Consider the following 16,945-nt stretch of genomic DNA (forward strand, 5'->3'; position numbering starts at 1 on the left):
ATTTGAGTTGCCAAATAGAATTTTGTCACCCGGCTTCGTTGTAGGGTGTGTGTTTCTGCTCACTCCACATTGGTCAATCACATCATACGATGTGCCTATCAAAATTGGGCAGTCTGCCACGCTTGGAAGTTTCTGGCTACACAAGTTGCAGGCAGGATTAGAAGCTAGGCAGTTGCTGGTCGGGACGATATGACGCCGGTAGTCCTTGAGGTACGACGACAGTTTTTTTTGTTGCTAAGTGAGGCACAATTCATGCACAGTTTTATGACTTTTGATGCCACGGTCTTTAAGCGAATCGCCCAGTTAAGAGAATCCCACAGTTAACCAAATCCGCCTTCCCCTATTTGATTTTGCTTTTCGGGAAGGATATCTGATGATCATAGGACCTCAGGGTGCTGTTCAATTAATCAGAATAGAGCTGGAAGGGACCTTGGAGGTCATCTAGTCCAACCCCCTGCTCAAGCAGGGGACCCTAGACCAATCAATCAGAATAGAGCTGGGACCCTGGAGGTCACCTAGTCCAGCCCCTTGCTTAAGCAGGGGACCCTAGACCAATCCATCCTAATAGATTTTGGTTTGCAAACCTTTTGCCATGCCTCCTAATTTGCATGTTTAAAGAACCTGTTTCAAGTCATCCTGCAAGACCTGCATCATGAAATGGCTTGCTAATAAATTACAACACGGGCCTATTTAATTCCGATTATACGGTAGGGTGTATACGTGTCCCTGCACCGAAATACCCGAGTGCTGGGATCAAACACACAGACCTGGTTTCCTAGGACTAATTACAATTAAAAATTAAATTTTCAAAATTAACACCTTAAACCATCGTACCAAGTCAAGGACTCCCTGTATAACCATGGCTAGCAATCTTTAAGACAAGTTTGCAACTGGTGTGTCTACACACTTTTGTGTGCGTCGCTGCCGCAGGCAGTTTGGGACACAACACGGTCCCATTTAGGGACCATTTGAAGCGACAACAGAAAAAGCGACAAATGGTCCTCATCCTTACGACCGTCGCAGTGCAGTATCCCTGTAGGTCACATGATCAGAATTCAGATGTTTTGGCAAGTTGTGAAGTTGGCAGCAAATGCTGCCCCCCAGTGGCTGCTTTTGGGCATTACAACTGGCTAAGGTGAGGAGGGGGGGAAGGACCAAATTCTGTCCAATGCCCCCCCCCCACTGCAGAGGCAGGGCAAAGCGTCCCTCCAAGTTTTTTATATATATATATATTTAATTTTTTTTTAGCATGAGCAATATTTGGTAAACAGCACGTCTGGTTTTATCTTTACAATCCATAACAATTAATTTCTATAATTCCATACTCCACCTAGTCGCTTTCCTTGATTTTCTCCTCTTCCAATAATATCCTCTTTTATCAAAATTTATCAATTCTGGGGGCTCCCTTAGGGACTGTGTCTACTTGCTGGGGTTTCAATTCTGGTCCTCTGCCTTGATGGGGTGAGTTTTTTTTTTTTTTTTTAAATGATTTCCAGCCACGAGACAACTCAGTTTAACACGTATCCTCTTTATTGCAAGAATTAAGTTTGCCAAGCAACATTGGCAGCTCTGCTTGATTCCTTTGGCGCTCTGCCTTCAAGAAAAAGGATCCAGTCGTAAAGACGAAGCAGGCGAGTGACGGGGTTCTAGACTGGGTTCTAGTCCTTCAGGACGAGAGGCGCCTTCGTCTGGGCAGCCACTTCCTTGCCCAGCAGCGTTTCCACGATGGCAAGGCCAAATTCAAAACTGGTGCCAGGCCCCCGGCTGGTCATGATGTGCCCGTCTTTCTCCACCCGATTCTCCGAGTAGTTGTAGTGATCTTAAAGGAGGAGGAGAGTTACTCCCAACTGACAAATTGGCACCCAACCCCTTCAAAAGCAGAACAAGATGACGCAAAGTCCGGATCCACTCCGGATTCAAGAATGACACCCGCCCTTGCCTGCCACTTCCGTGGCCCGGTTTTGAAGGATTCAAGGTTATGGGCTGTGGCCTGGGGACCCCTGACCTAGATTATGTTCTGGAGAATAATAAACCTCTGCTGCTGACCCACAACCCACGCTGCACTGTCCCTCCCCACGAGAAAGGGTGTGGATACTGACCCCCGTTCATCATCTTCTCTTTTGCCAAAGGGTGGGTGGTCACTTTGCTGCCAAAGCCAATTCCATGCGCAAGGAGCGCCGTGGGACCTGTGGATCAACGCAGGAGAAGAGAGCGGTGATTCTGTCACCGCCAGCTCCAGTACAAAAGGAGCACCAGCTGGGTTATGCGTTCAGACGCTTGGCAATTGAACTGACCCATACTTATGACCGCCGCAGTATCCGGGGGGTGTCACGTGACCCTTTTTGCGACCGTCCGACAAGCAAAGTCAATGGGGAAGCTAGAATCATTTAAGAACTGTGTGACTTTATTCTTAGAATTTTATTTGCAGCTTCTGGAGGCTTAGAATGCTATTTGTAGCTTCCGGATTCTTACCATTTTCTTGCAAGCCTGCAGAGCCAGGCCCAGTCATTGCAGCCAATCAGTAAAGGCCCCAAATCCGAGTATTCCAATGGGGGCTGTCAGGTCTGGGGGGGGGGGTGGGCTAGCCCACCATTCCTCAAAGGTGGAGTTAGAAACGTACCTGCACAGATGGCTGCAATGAGGCCTTTCCGGCTGTCCTGATCCTTCAAGATGTCTTTCACGAGGGGAGACTGCAAGAATAGATCAAAGAGAGGGGATAATAATAATAATAATAATAAAAAAGTTGGAAGGGACCTTGGAGATCATCGAGTCCAACCCCCTGCTCAGGCAGGAAACCCTATACCAGTGTTTCTCAACCTTGACCATTTTAAGGCATGTGGACTTCAATTCCCAGAATTCCACAACCAGCAATGAGAAACACTGCCCTACACCATTTCGTACAAATGGCTGTCCAGTCTCTTCTTAAAAACTTCCAGTGTTGGAGCATTTACTGCGGTTGCTTCTCTCCTGGATTAGTTTCCATCCGTTGCTTCTTGTCCTGCCTTCAGGTGACTTTGGAGAATAGCTTGACTCCCTCTTCTTTGGGGCAGCCCCTGAGATACTGGAACACTGCTATCTTGTCCCCCCGCATCCTTCTCTTCATTAATCATTTTCAAAAATAAAATAAACGGTGGTCCTTTTAGCAGAACTCCTGAAAAACTGGGAGATTGCAGCCCCATCGCGTTCCCTTTCAGAAACGCAGAAAATCAACTATGGTGTTTTTTTTACCTCTGATAAGTTCTGAGCTCCCAGGTTGCCTCCTGGCAGGACCACCACATCGTAGGGCCCCTTATCAAAAGAGAAAAAGGTCACTCAATACACACAGTCCTCAACTTAACGGCCACAACTGAGAAACGCCCCTCTAAAAAAATGAAAAGTGAGGTTGTCCCAAAGACCCCACCCCCATGTGTCAACATCCAGTCTAAGAAACCAAATAAGTCACCAAGCTCATTCGCTTTCCAGAAATCTTAACTACTAAATACACGGCATATCATATTTCCCCGAAATTAAAACCGGCTCTTAATTTATATTATTTTTTAATATTAATTATATTTATATTAATTTATGTAACATAATGTATATTAGTTTTTGCTCCAAAAGATGCATGAGGGCTTATTTTCAGCTGATGCCTTATTTTTTTTTCACGTACAACAAAACCTACCTTTATTCAAATAAATAATGTCCATAATATTATTTATTTGTTTAATTATATATTTTATAATTCAATATGTCTGTTGTGTGTTGCAACGGAGGTACTAAATGTGTCCGTCTGGCCGACAATCTTAACCAGGGTTTATTTTTTGAGTAGGGCTTATATTACAAACATCCTGAAGAATCAAGCTACAGTTTATTTTTCCAGTTAGACCTTATTTTTGAGGAAATACAGTAGTACTCTCAAAGTAAAATTCACTCTGAGGTTCCCAGACATCAGATCAAAGATTTAAACAATAGTCTCTTTGCTCAAGCCCCCCCTGCCCTTTCACATAGTCACTGTAAACCATTTCCCTTTGTTATGGGAACCGGCTGCTTTTCTCCGTCACCTGCTTCGGTGTCCTTGGAAGCAGCTCGGGGTCTCAAGGGTATTCAGCAGAATCAACAAAAAAATTCATTTCTCCATCTGTACACTTTTCAAAGCCACACCTCCTCAACTCTTAATGGCAAGCTGAAACGAAGAGGCCAAAGTTTCATTCTTGACACTGCGCTTAAAAAAAGGGGGGACACAAACCTTTTTCCGCGCCTCTTCCAAACTCGCGTCAGGACAAATCACCACATCACGGCTACACTGCACCGGGTCCTTTCCAGACAGGCCCGCTATGGTGACAGAAATCTGTTAAGAAAACGGCAGTGCTTCAGTGAGTACAAATACACCGAATGAAGACAGCATCTAAGCTGCAAAGAGTTTCTTAGCCTTGCCCGCTTTAAGACGGGCGGACCAATCAATCAGAATAGAATAGAGCAGGGAGTCTTCCAACGTGGCCCTTTTATTATGACTTGTGGACTTCAACTCCCAGAATTCTTCAGCCAGCGTGCACGCTGGGAGTTGAAGTCCACCAGCCATAAAAGGGCCACGCTTGAAGACCTCTGGAATGGAGACTCTACTCTGTTCCCTATACATTGATGGGTTTTCAACAATGGAGGAAAGGAGAATTATGTATTTTAGCTGCCTTGGGAGGTGGTGGCAGACAAAGGCCTTTTTTGGGGGTGGAGTGGGGTGGGGGTCAGCCCCGCACAGGGACTTACTCCTGCCCTCCGCATCAGATCCGTCGGGATGACCGTTTCCATTTCTTCGGCCCCCTTGGCCAAGATCACCAGCGCTCGTTTGGAGCCCATGGGGAAGCAGCGGCGGTGGTTCTGCAAGGGGAGGGGGCAAAGCGCCTTGAGAAGCGGGCGGGCGGGCGGGCGGGGGGCTTTGGGCAACGACCCTCCCGCCGCCCGGGAGGAGAAGCCGCTCTCCCGGGAGAAGAAACCGGCCAGCCGCCGTGCGTCCGCGCGCAAAGCTGGCCAGGCTTCGTTGCGGGACTGCGGGTTGGACCGACCCGTTGGGGAGACCCCGGCACGGAAAGGGGCGAGGGATGGACGGAGGGACTTGTTGGGGAGACCCCGGCTTGGGAAAGGGCTGCGGACCGGGGCTGGACGGAGGGTAGCCACGCGGTTCTTACGATCAGATTCGGTTACGGCTTCGCTCCCTTTGCGCTCCGCTCCGCCGGGCTGGTGCTGCGACACGGGGGGGGCGGCGCCTTTGGGTGGGCGGGGCTGGGAGGGTGGAGGAGGAGGAGGTTCCCTGGGGGGGGCAGGGAAGGGGCGCGCGACCCCCCCTCCCCAGAGCCTGCAGGGCATGGCGCGCGGGGTCTCTCCCGTGCGCAAAAGAGGGGCTCGCGCGTCTCAGCTGGGCGCATTGCACCCCTTGCAAAAGGCAACTTGCAATGGGGTGGGGGAGGTTGATGCACGGCTCCCCCCCCATGGAATGCTGGAGAGGGTGGGGTGGGGGGGTGGGGGTCCCAAAGGTGGAAGGGGCTGCTCAGCTTGGGAAATGCCGAGCGCGGAGCGGCGCCCAGGAAGGCTCCCCGGCTTAGCCCAAAACAGGGGTAGGCAACCTTGGCTCTTTGATGACTCGTGGACTTCAACTCCCAGAATTCCTGAGCCAGCATGGTTCAGCTTGGAAACCTCTCCCTTTCCCCCCCTCAGCGTGGCTGGCTCGGGAATTCTGGGAGTTGAAGTCCACGAGTCATAAAAGAGCCAAGGTTGCCTACCCCTGGCCCAAAAGCCGCGCATCGGCAGCCCAGCGTTTCCCAATTAGTGGACTTCATTTCCCCAAATTCCTGGGGCTGGGCTGAGCATTCTGGGAGTTGAAGGCCTCATAACCCGGAAGTAGGCATGGTTGCAGAACCCGGAAGTGAATTCCGGAAGGAATGGTGGGAAATGTACTTTTCGGAACTTTGCAGCGACTCGGGCATTCAAGACGCATAAGGGCCCCTCTTTTTTTTTTTCAGTGCCGTTGTCACTTGGAACGGTCACTAAGTGAACTGTTGTAAAAAAGGACGACTGCACTCGATTTTCTCCCAGGATTTGACCGGCAAGGGGGGCGGGAGGGGTGCAAGACACACGTGACGGCGACCTATTTCAACCCCGTAACCTTTCGGCCAGCTTATTTTGGGACCTGAATTTCACACCTCCTTAAAATAGCAGAGGTCGTATCTTCAAAAGTCCACAGACTGGGAATGCGCCGGCCTCTTAATGAGAAAAATCATAAAAATCATAAGAGTTGGAAGGCACCTTAGAGGTCATCTAGCCCAACCCCCTGCTCAAGCAGGAGACCCCAGACCAGGCAACCTTGGCTCTTTTATGACTCGTGGAGTTCAACTCCCAGAATTCCTGAGCCAGCACAGCTCGTTTGGAAGAGCGTCTGGATCTCCTGGGGGGGGGAGGGGTCGAGGCGCGCCCTTCCCCCCCACCCGAGGGATCGCGGGGGCTTCCCTGCCGCGCCTTCCACCAGAGGGGCTTTCCCTCCCCCCCCACTTTGGCAGCCGGGGCTGACGATGACGTATTCCGTAGAGGGGGCTCCCCCTTTGCTTGGGGGGGGGGATGCCGGTGGGAGCCAAGGGGAGGAGTTTTGCGAGCGGGGGAGGCTGCGAAGAAGGTCACAGCCGCGGCGGATCTGCGCACTCCCCCGCAGGAGATGGCGCACGTGGAAGCCGGCCGGCCGGCTGGCTTTTCCGCGGGGGTATCCGGCCGCTGAGCTCTGGCCCTCGCGTGGAGAAACCCCTCCCCGCCCCGTTGAAGGCGAGGGAAGGTGCTCCTCTTTCGCCTGTTAGGACAGCCCAGGACAGCCAGGCACCAATCAGAATAGGGCTGGAAGGGACCTTGGAGATCATCTACTCCAGCCCCCTGCTCAAGCAGGAGACCCTACCTCATTTTAATCAATCAGAATAGAGCTGGAAGGGACCTTGGAGGTCATCTAGTCCATCCCCCTGCTCAAGCAGGAGAACCTAGACCATTTCAATCAATTAATCAGAATAAGAGCTGGAAGGGACCTTGGAGGTCATCTAATCCAGCCCTCTGCTCAAGCAGGAGACCCTAGACCATTTCAAACAAGTGACTGTGTGGGAGCATTCACGACTTCTGGTGGCAAGGTCATCTAGTTCATCCCCCACCCCACTCCGGCTCAAGCAGGAGAGATTAGGATCGCCCTTTTTGCTTTGTGGGAATTCTGGGCTGCTGCGGTGAAACTGTGCTAATCTGAAGAAGGTTCTTGCGTAGCTTCTCTTGTGGGTGGTTGAGTTGTTGCTTGGATGGCGGAATAGGTTGGTGGTTAGTGAGAGTTGCTTTCCAATACACAACGTGGGTGGTGGTATCTCCCATTGGTGCTGATAAGCTGTCCAGCAGTGATAATACTTCTCTTATAAATGCCGCGGCCTTCTCTGTTCCTTTTTTTATGATGACAAAACTACCATCCAGTTTGTGGTGATTGTGAGTTCTAGTCCTGCCTTAGGCACAAAAGCGAGCTCCAATCACTAGGAGACGGTGAGTTCAAGTCCCACCTTACCATTTTGGACAACTTGCCAGGAGACGGTGAGTTCTAGTCTCATTTTAGGTCTGAAAGCTGGCTGAGCAACTTGGGGCGAGTCCCTCCCTCCCTCACATTAGCTAAGCTAATAGGAGGAGGGTTATTAACTATCTTTGCTATCTTGAATAATTTATAAAATTGATAAAAGGAAAATCAATCAGAGTAAGGAGGAACTTCGTAAGGGAGAACAATGAACCAGTGGTTGCCTCCAGACGTTGTGGGTGTTCCATCACTGGAGGTTTTTAAGAAGAGACTGGACGGCCACCTGTATGAAATGGTCTAGGGTCTGCTGCTTGAGCAGGGGGCTGGACTAGAAGACCTCCAAGCTCCCTTCCAGCTCTATTCCGATTGATTGATTGATCTGGGGTCTCCTGCTTGAGCAGGGGGCTGGACTAGAGGACCTCCAAGCTCCCTTCCAGCTCTATTCCAATTGTTTGATCTGGGGTCTCCTGCTTGAGCAGGGGGCTGGACTAGAGGACCTCCAAGCTCCCTTCCAGCTCTATTCCGATTGCTTGATCTGGGGTCTCCTGCTTGAGCAGGAGGCTGGACTAGAGGACCTCCAAGGTCCCTTCCAGCTCTATTCCAATTGTTTGATCTGGGGTCTCCTGCTTGAGCAGGGGGCTGGACTAGAGGACCTCCAAGGTCCCTTCCAGCTCTATTCTGATTGCTTGATCTAGGGTCTCCTGCTTGAGCAGGGGGTTGGACTAGACGACCTCTAAGGTCCCTTCCAGCTCTGTTACTCCGCTGACTTCTGCAAACCACGGAAAGCACACGCCCCCTCCTCTTCCCCCCCACCCCACCCCAAACGCCACAATTCAGTTGCGGGCATTCCGGATTGCCTTCCCCCCACCCCGGGCATGGGGTGGGTGGGTAGGTGGGGTCACGCCCCGCCCCGCGGGCTCAGTCGCCGCCAGTCCCCGCGGGGCGCCAAAAGCGAGCAGGCCAGCCCAGGAGGAGGAGGAAAGTCCCACGGAGCCCCCATCCAGCCACCGGCAAACGCGCCGCGCTTCGGAGCCGATGGAGCGGCTGCTGTGGGCGCTGCTGTTGCTGCAGCCGCTGCTCCGCAACCAAGTTCTGTGCAGGGTCTCCTGCCCGAACGGTGAGCCCCCGGGCCGCTGATGCGAGATGCCCCGCTTCGGGGGAACGGCCCCCGGCCCGTTTCCCACGAGATGCGAGACACGCTGAGTCGTCCTTCTTCTCTTTTTTAGGCACCTTCAGCCCGGGGCCAGGCCAGTATTGCCAGCAATGCAGCGTCTGCGACAGTAAGTAGACCACGCGGGGATCCCTCCGGTCAGACTGGCGGGAGGGGGCGGGGGCTGGAAGGGGAGGGGGGAGGTAGACCCGGGAGGCTACCCTTCCTCGGCTTTCAAGCCTTTGAGTCACAGTGTGTGGAAGGACACCTCGTGGGGACAGAATAAGGGAATAAGAGAGCTGGAAGGGACCTTGGAGGTCTTCTAGTCCAACCCCCTGCTCAGGCAGGAAACCATATACCATTCAGATAAATGGGTGACCAGTCTCTTAATGGAGCACCCACAACTTCTGGAGGCAGGTTGTTCCACTGGTTAATTGTCCTCCCTGTCAGGAAGTTTCTCCTTCATTCCAGGTTGCTTCTCTCCTTGATTAGTGTCCATCCGTTATTCCTCGTCTGGCTTTCTGTTGCTTTGGAGAAGAGGTGGACCCCTTCTCTTCTTTGGGGCAGCCCCTCAAATATTAAAACACTGCTATCACCTCACCCCTGGTCCTTCTCTTCATTAAACTAGACATCCCCAATTCCTGCAACGCTCCAGCTTTTTTCTGTCCTCTTTCTCAAGATCTTTTCTTACATCGTGGTGACCAAATACTCTCCAATCCTGGTTAACCACAACTTAAGACCTTTTTTTTCCCACCTGTTGCTAAATCCCCTCTCAAAGTCACTTGAGTTTAGCTCAGAGGGAATCGCCTTCTCTGCAGATATAACATATTTTGTCTTTTTAATATGTTTAACCTTTAAGGAACTTTGGTGTACAAGCAGAAATGTACCGAAACCACAGATGCCGTTTGTGAATGCGCGCGGGGCTATTCATGTGGGGAAAAGTGCGAGGCGTGTAAGTGTGCCCCCGGACAGCAAAGGACTTTCACAGGTAAGGTGGCCACTAAGTGGAGTAATTCTCTGTACAGACGGTCCTCGACTTATAAGTTTGTTTAGTGACTGTCCCAAGTTACAACAACTCTGAAAAAAATGCGACTTGGGACCGCTTTTCACGGTTACCAGCATCCCCATGGTCATGTGATCAAAATTCAGACGCTTAGCAACTGACTCATACTTATGACGGCTGCAGCGTCCTGGGGTTCACGTCATCCCCTTTTGCAACCTTCAGACTTAGCAGTGTCATTGGGGGAAGATGGGTTCGTTTAACGACCGTGTGACTAACTTCACAACTGCAGCGATTCGCTTAAGCACTGTGGCCACGACGGTCGTAAAATGAGGCAAAGCTCCCTTCACAAAGGTCTCGCTTTGCGACATACGTTTTGGGCTCAGTTGCGGTCGTAGAAAACTGTCTGACTCAAGAACTTCTCTTGAACGTCAGCAGTTGCGGGATTTTTCACCTGCCACAAGCAACTGTTGTGTGTGTGTGTGTGGTTGTGTGATTTATAACCCTCCGAAGCTGACTTGGGATGCAGCACACGGCAGGCGCTCCTGGCCAAGCCAAGGACTCATCCAGACCCCAAATCTCCTGCTGTGTTTCTCCAGGTTGTCAGGACTGTCCAGAGAAGACCTTTAATGATCAACCTACGGGCAAATGCCGTCCATGGACAAAGTAAGTTCTTCGGAAATAATTGTGTTGTTTTTTTAAAAAAAATAAATAAATCTCAAATATAAAACATGAAGCTAACTACCTTTGGGCAATTAACCAGTGGAACAGCCTGCCTCCAGAAGCAGTGAATGCTCTAACACTGGAGGTTTTTAAGAAGAGATTGGACAGCCATTTGTCTGAAATGGGATAGGGTCTCCTGCCGGAGCAGGGGGTTGGACTAGATGACCTCCAAGGTCCCTTCCAACTTTATTATTATTATTATTATTATTATTATTATTATTATTATTATTATTATTATTACAGATGTCCAGGCGATAGGATTCGGGAAGCTGGGACCAAGAAGAGAGATGTGATTTGCTGGACAGCAAAACTCACCACCCAGCCCTTCACTTCCATGTCTGTCTTGTCCACTAAGATTTCAGGCAAGTCTTGTTTGAACATTTATTTATCTCATATAACAGCTGAGATAATTTAGAATAGAATAGAATAGAAATTATAATAGAAATTAGAATAAAGAATAGAATAGGAATAAAGACTAGAATAAAATAGAAATAAAGAATAGAATAGAAATAATAGAATAGAGTAGAAATAATAGAATAGAATTAAATTTAGAATAGAATTAGAATAGAATAGAAATTACAATAGAATAGAAATTACAATAAATAGAAATTAGAATAAAGACTGGAATAGAATAGGAATAAAGACTAGAATAAAATAGAAATAAAAAATAGAATAGAATAGAAATAATAGAATAGAATAGAATAGAATAGAAATAATAGAATAGAATTAGAATAGAATTAGATTTAAAATAGAATTAGAATAGAATAGAAATTACAATAAAGACTAGAATAGAATAGGAATAAAGACTAGAATAAAATAGAAATAAAAAATAGAATAGAATAGAAATAATAGAATAGAATAGAAATAATAGAATAGAATTAGAATAGAATAGGAATATAGAATTAGAATAGAATAACAGAATTGGAAGGGACCTTGGAGGTCTTCTAGTCCAACCCCCGACTCAGAAGTCCACAAGTCTTAAGTCGCCAAGGCTGAGAAACATTGGGCCTTAATCCCACTTTTAGGCACCAACTTAGAAAGCTCATCTTTCTAAGAAGATTGTTTTTCAGCTGAGATTTATTTCTCTTGAAAAAGCTTCCTTTGGACTTCACCCAAAGCCTGGCAAGATGGGAGAACATAGACACCTTTCAAAAATAAACAGAATAAATTCTGCCCTTTGTTGGCCTCTGCTAGGAATATGCCTCTTTCTTCTGAAAGCTGTATCATTTTATTTTCATACTGACTGAGAAATGCAAAAAAGAAGAGGCTGAGATTATTTCGTCTGCGTTCACAGATGATGTGCAATCAGATGAAAGATCTGCAAGGTTTGGCTAGTTTGAGACTTTTTCGTTGTTTTTCTCAGGGTGTTATGCAGACTCAGCTCATGTATTAATTTATCTGGTTATCTAGTTAATTAGTTAGTTTCTGGGTCAACATCCACTGGATGAATCCCAAAATGAATTGACTGATGTGCGTTGGCCAAAGTTACGATTGCTCAGTAAATGTGGAATCGCATGAAGTTTTATGAATGCAGTCCTGGAATGTTTGACCATTATAAAAGAAATTATTTTAGCATTGCGAAAATAACACAACAATTTTAATTCAGCTTTTCAGAGGTGGGATTTTTCTGAAGGATGTTGTTTTTTCTTTTCTTTTCCTGCTTTCTTTTAGAGGGGGGAGGCCAAGTGGTCCTCATCAGCTCTGCCTTTGCCATCACCATCCTTCTGTTCGCCGTGTGCATGGTGCTGGCCTATCTCTTCCTCCGATCCTGGATCCGAAAGAAGCTCGTGAAACGTAAGGCCATTTCCCTGCTACTGTTGGCCAGCACTGCTCTGCTAATTCTTCCTCTCCTGCTACTGATTTCCACGAAAATAAGACCTAACTGGAAATGATTTTTTTGCCAGGATGCTCGTAATAGAACCCCCACCCCCAAAATAACCCCCAGCTAAGATCGTCAGCCAGATGGACGCATTTAGTACCGTATTTCCCCCCAAAAGAAGCCCTAATGCGTCTTTTGGAGCAAAAATTCATATAAGACCCAGTCTTATTTTTGGGGAAATACGGTACTACCTCCCAAGGGTCTACATCATGGCCAACTGGCCCCAGGATAATTCACCGAGAGTTACACTAATATCTAAGAAATGGTGGAATTGAATCATTAAAGGATGCCAAAGGAAGGACAAAACTATTTTAAAGAATTCAATTGAATTGTTGAATTGTCCCACAGTGAGTTGGCCATGACAAGTTGACTGTGGTGAGTTGACCGTGCAGAGTTGGCCGTAGTGAGTTGGCCATGGCAAATTGACCATGCCAAGTTGGCCATGGTGAATTGACCATGCCAAGTTGGCCATGATGAGTTGACCATGATGAATTGGCCATGGTGAGTTGGCCGTGATGGCTGTGGCGAATTGACCGTGCCTAGTGGCCCCATTCCGAGGTCTTGAACTGCCTTGCATGCCTGAGCGTCGGTTTTGTGCCTCAGTTCTCCCACTTCTTCTGTTCCGTAGCTTTACAGGGCCAGTTGGCCCAGGAAGTTGACGACTGCAGCTACCGGTACCCCGAAGAAGAAGAAGGAGGAAGCTGTGAAGCGGTTTCCAGCCTCAAGGGGGTCCTTTTGGAAAAATACGATTCCCAAGCTATATAAGTCCGGGTCCAAGTGCCAAGAAGGGTTACCTTGATCTGAGGAAGAGCCTCAAAGATCCCCAAAGCATTTGAGCACCTCTGCTTTTGAAAAACATTCTTGCCACATTCAGAAGATGTCCTTTGAGCAATTGAAGAACCACGACCATCCTCTTTAAACCAGGTTTATCCGTTTGTCTAAACGGAACTGGAATATCGCCCTGATGGCCCTTGGTTTGAACTTAACAACAACAACAACAACACCACACCTTTAGAATGATTTGTGTGTGGATGGCTGGAAGGCGATGGGACAAGGGCGCCGGGGCAAAAGCCTCATACAAAAATAAAATCATGGCATTGAAGGAAAGTGCTGCAATCTTGTTAAGTTAAATAGCAAAGGAAGGCCGGAAGTTCTTGAGAACCTGGTGGTCTTCCGTAGACTGACATCCTCCATTTCCAAGTGGTTTGTCCAGAACGACCTCCAGAAAGTCTAACATCCAAAGCTAGTTTTTGTCAGCCTTGGCAGGGGGGGCGGCTTGTGGCTTCCAGCCTCTTTTCGATGGCCTATCAGTAGTCTAAGTACGAAACTCGGTTTTATCGTAATTAGTCATCGCTTTCCCACATACGAACGCCCTTCCTCCCAGCTGCTGCTTCTGTTCTTTTGATTCAGATATCAAAATGACTCATAGCGCGACCGTTCCTTTACGTGAATGAATTTTGCTGGTGACGCCGAGTGGAAATGTCTTGAGTTGAGTTGCGTTGGCTGCCTTCCGTCTCTGCCCCAACCCTGATCGTCTTTTTGGCCAGCCATGCTTTGATCTTTCGTGGTTTGTGCGTACAGCAGCCCACCGCCGGTTATGGTGCAAAGACGGGCACCTTGGACGATATTTCCATATTTATACATCACCCAGCCAGCTGTGCTTTCAACTTCTCAAGTTCTAAAAGGTTACTAGAGATGCTCTGCTTTGAAAACGATTTGGGGGGGAAAGCAAAAAAAAAGGGGGGGGGTGCTCTCAAACGGCTTTTGTTTGGTGAACCCTTATTAAAATTGACGCGTCTTCTATAAACTCGTGTGTAAACCTGAAAAAAGTCCCCATCTGTTTTCATAAATAGCGGAGAGCAATTGTGGTTTGGTAGGACCTGGAAGACAGTAATCCAGTATTTTTTTCCCGCCACTGAAATGGCCTTCAAGATGGGAGGGAGGTGGGAGGGAGGCCTTGGGAGGGGATGGAAAAATGGTGCCTTGGCATTCCGTTTGGAAAACTGTCCTTCAAACACAAAGTTTTGATTTTTGCTTTAAATTGTCTTCTGACTCACCCCAGGTCCACATACCCAGTTCTTCTCAACCTCAGAAACTTTTAAGATAATTTAGAAGAATAGAATAGAATAGAATAGAATAGAATAGAATAGAATACAGAATAGAATAGAATAGAATACAGAATAGAATAGAATACAGAATAGAATAGAATACAGAATAAAATAGAATAGAATACAGAATAGAATAGAATAGAAAATAGGAATAAATGAATAGAATAGAATAGAAAATAGGAATAGAATAGAATTAGAAAATAGGAATAGAATAGAATTAGAATTCAGAGTAGAATAGAATAGAAAACAGTTAGAAGGGACCTTGGAGGTCATCTAGTCCAACCCCCTGCTCAGGCAGGAAATCTAATACCATTTCAGACAGATGTGGTGATTTCAACTCCCAGGCTTTCCCGTTGAAACTTCCCCATCTTAAAAGTCACTGCGGTCGAGAAACAACCATTTTGCTGGACAACGGCGGACAAAAATGAAGGCGATGCACGCTCAGTTTTGCATTATGTAACCCTCTCTTGGCGTTGATGCAGGTGGCTGTGCCCCACCTGTGTTGTTGTTTTTTTTAACGCTTTGTGCTTTTATCTGGAGGGTGGTTCAACGCCTCAGGAAGGAGAACGTTCCTTAACTGGAGAGCAACCCCCATTCTGTAGGATTAAAGCCACAAACCACATCACTGAGAACACAAAGGAAGTGGGGACTTCATTATATCTGCTGACAAGTTCCAAGACCCTCCCCTCCTCCGTCTGCTCGGAAGCCCCCCCCCCTGCAAAAAAACCCGTCAATGCGGGAATTTTACACTGCTTGGAATCGAGTTGCAATTACGAGACCCAATTCTGAGAAAGCCAACAGTGAAAACACGACAGAAATGTTGAGTTCGGGTTGCGGTCGTAAACCCGAGGACTGCCTGTATCCTTGTGGGGGCTCAGTGTTGATCTGCCTGGTGACTGTGGGCAACCTTCGGTTTTGAATTGACGCTTTGAATTGCTCGGCGCACGTTTTTAAGAAAGATCTTTCAGTGAGATGTCCGGTTTTTTTTTTTAGTCGTAAGACAAGTTTGGTTTTAGGTATAATTTCAAGAAATGACTTTTTTGCCCTGCATTTCCCAGCTCCTTCTGTCTCGTTTTCAGTGCTGGTCTTCTCAGAATTAGATCTCGTAATTGCAACTCAGGTTCCAAGCAGACTAAAATTTCAAGAGAAATATGCATTAGCGGAGTTTTCGCAGGGGGGGGCTTCCGAGCAGACGGAGGAGGAGAAGGGGGGGGGGTCTTGGAACCTGTCAGCAGATATATATGACTGTCTCTTTTATTTTTAAAATCCAAAATACTCCCCCCCCCCTAGCCTCGGCCACCAAATATGTCTAAAGTCTCCGCTTCCTTTGTGTTCTCAGATGTGGTTTGTGGCTGTGTTTAATTCTGCAGAATGGTGATGCTGTGTCTGTCTCCCAGCTAACAGTCCTGTGTTTTTGTATTTGTTGCAAATTCTCCTTCCCGAAGCGCTGAAAATTTTGGGTTTTGGTGAATGGAATTGCTGGGGAATTAACTAGCTCACTAAAACAGAGTTGTGTGTGTGTGTCTCTGTGTGTTGTGTGTGAGCAGGACAGTATAGTGGGGGAAAGTCTGTGGAGAGCTGGTTCCTGGCTTTTCCTGTGGGGCTGAGACCACGAGCTGAAATTCCTGGGAGAGCCGGTTAACGGGGGTTAAAGACGGATGGAATTTCCAGTTTTGGGGGCTGGTAGGCACAAGTTGGGGAGGGGTTGGGGGTTAGGACCTCCAGGTGGGGATGGGGAGATATAGGCTCTTCTGCTTGAGCAGGGGGCTGGACTAGAAGACCTTCAAGGTCCCTTCCAACTCTGTTATTCTGTATGAAAGTGTCTCCTTGAGCAGGGGGTTAGACTAGAAGACCTCTGAGGACCCTTCCAATTATGTCATTCTGTATTGAAAATATCTCCTGCTTGAGCAGGGGGCTGGACTAGAGGACCTCCAAGGTCCCTTCCAGCTCTATTCTGATTGATTGCAAGACTGTTGTATTAGTCCGTGAGTTGTAGGTTGATATTTTTCCACGTTTTTATGTGTTTGGTTCATTGTTTTAAATATTTATACCAATTTGCCACTGTTTTCTTTTTTTCCTTCTTTAGCTTGTGAAGAAACCCCGAATCACGCAAGGGAGATGGGAGGCTACCTAAAATTGAAAAATAACAAGAAACAACACGACGATGTGCTCCTTCAGTGCCGTCTTAATAGAACCCGTTGAATCAGCAATGTTCCCCCCCCCATGAAACTCAACCCCTGGATGCTCTCCCAGTAACTGCAGTACAGGCAGTCCTCAACTTACGATCACAAAACTGAGCCCCAAATGTACGTTGTTAAGCGAGTTTGGCCCCAGTGTTACGACCTTCCTTGCCACAAGTTGTTAAGTGAGTCAATGCAGTCGTTAAATTATTAACACGGTTGTTAAGTAAATCTGGCTCCCCCCCACTGACTTTGCTCGTCAGACGGTCGCCAGAAGGGATCGTCTGACCCCGGTGACCCCTGTAACCGTCATAAAGTAGGAGTCCATTTCCAAGCGTCCAAATTTTGATCCCGTGACC

General features: G+C 47.8%; 2 protein-coding genes across 2 annotated transcripts; one reads left to right on the top strand and one right to left on the bottom strand.

Moving 5' to 3' along the window:
- Window positions 1–1,508: 1,508 nt before the first annotated feature.
- PARK7 (Parkinsonism associated deglycase) lies at window positions 1,509–5,251 on the bottom strand. The gene is made up of 7 exons (XM_039367406.1): window positions 5,160–5,251; window positions 4,741–4,851; window positions 4,226–4,327; window positions 3,229–3,288; window positions 2,621–2,690; window positions 2,100–2,186; window positions 1,509–1,819 (listed from the first exon to the last, which is right to left on the bottom strand). The coding sequence occupies exons 2-7, from the start codon at window positions 4,828–4,830 to the stop codon at window positions 1,659–1,661; spliced, it is 570 nt and encodes a 189-aa protein (XP_039223340.1). The 5' UTR covers window positions 4,831–4,851; window positions 5,160–5,251; the 3' UTR covers window positions 1,509–1,658.
- A 3,260-nt stretch (window positions 5,252–8,511) lies between these two features.
- Window positions 8,512–16,917, top strand: TNFRSF9 (TNF receptor superfamily member 9). Its single transcript, XM_039367405.1, has 8 exons — window positions 8,512–8,663; window positions 8,773–8,826; window positions 9,556–9,684; window positions 10,296–10,362; window positions 10,663–10,781; window positions 12,091–12,213; window positions 12,927–13,983; window positions 16,493–16,917. The coding sequence occupies exons 1-7, from the start codon at window positions 8,582–8,584 to the stop codon at window positions 13,061–13,063; spliced, it is 711 nt and encodes a 236-aa protein (XP_039223339.1). The 5' UTR covers window positions 8,512–8,581; the 3' UTR covers window positions 13,064–13,983; window positions 16,493–16,917.
- Window positions 16,918–16,945: the final 28 nt, after the last annotated feature.

The sequence above is a fragment of the Crotalus tigris genome, unplaced genomic scaffold (genome assembly GCF_016545835.1).
Source record: "Crotalus tigris isolate CLP2741 ecotype Arizona unplaced genomic scaffold, ASM1654583v1 scf7180000020588.15403103151:6194809, whole genome shotgun sequence".
Classification (NCBI taxonomy): Eukaryota; Metazoa; Chordata; class Lepidosauria; order Squamata; family Viperidae; genus Crotalus; species Crotalus tigris.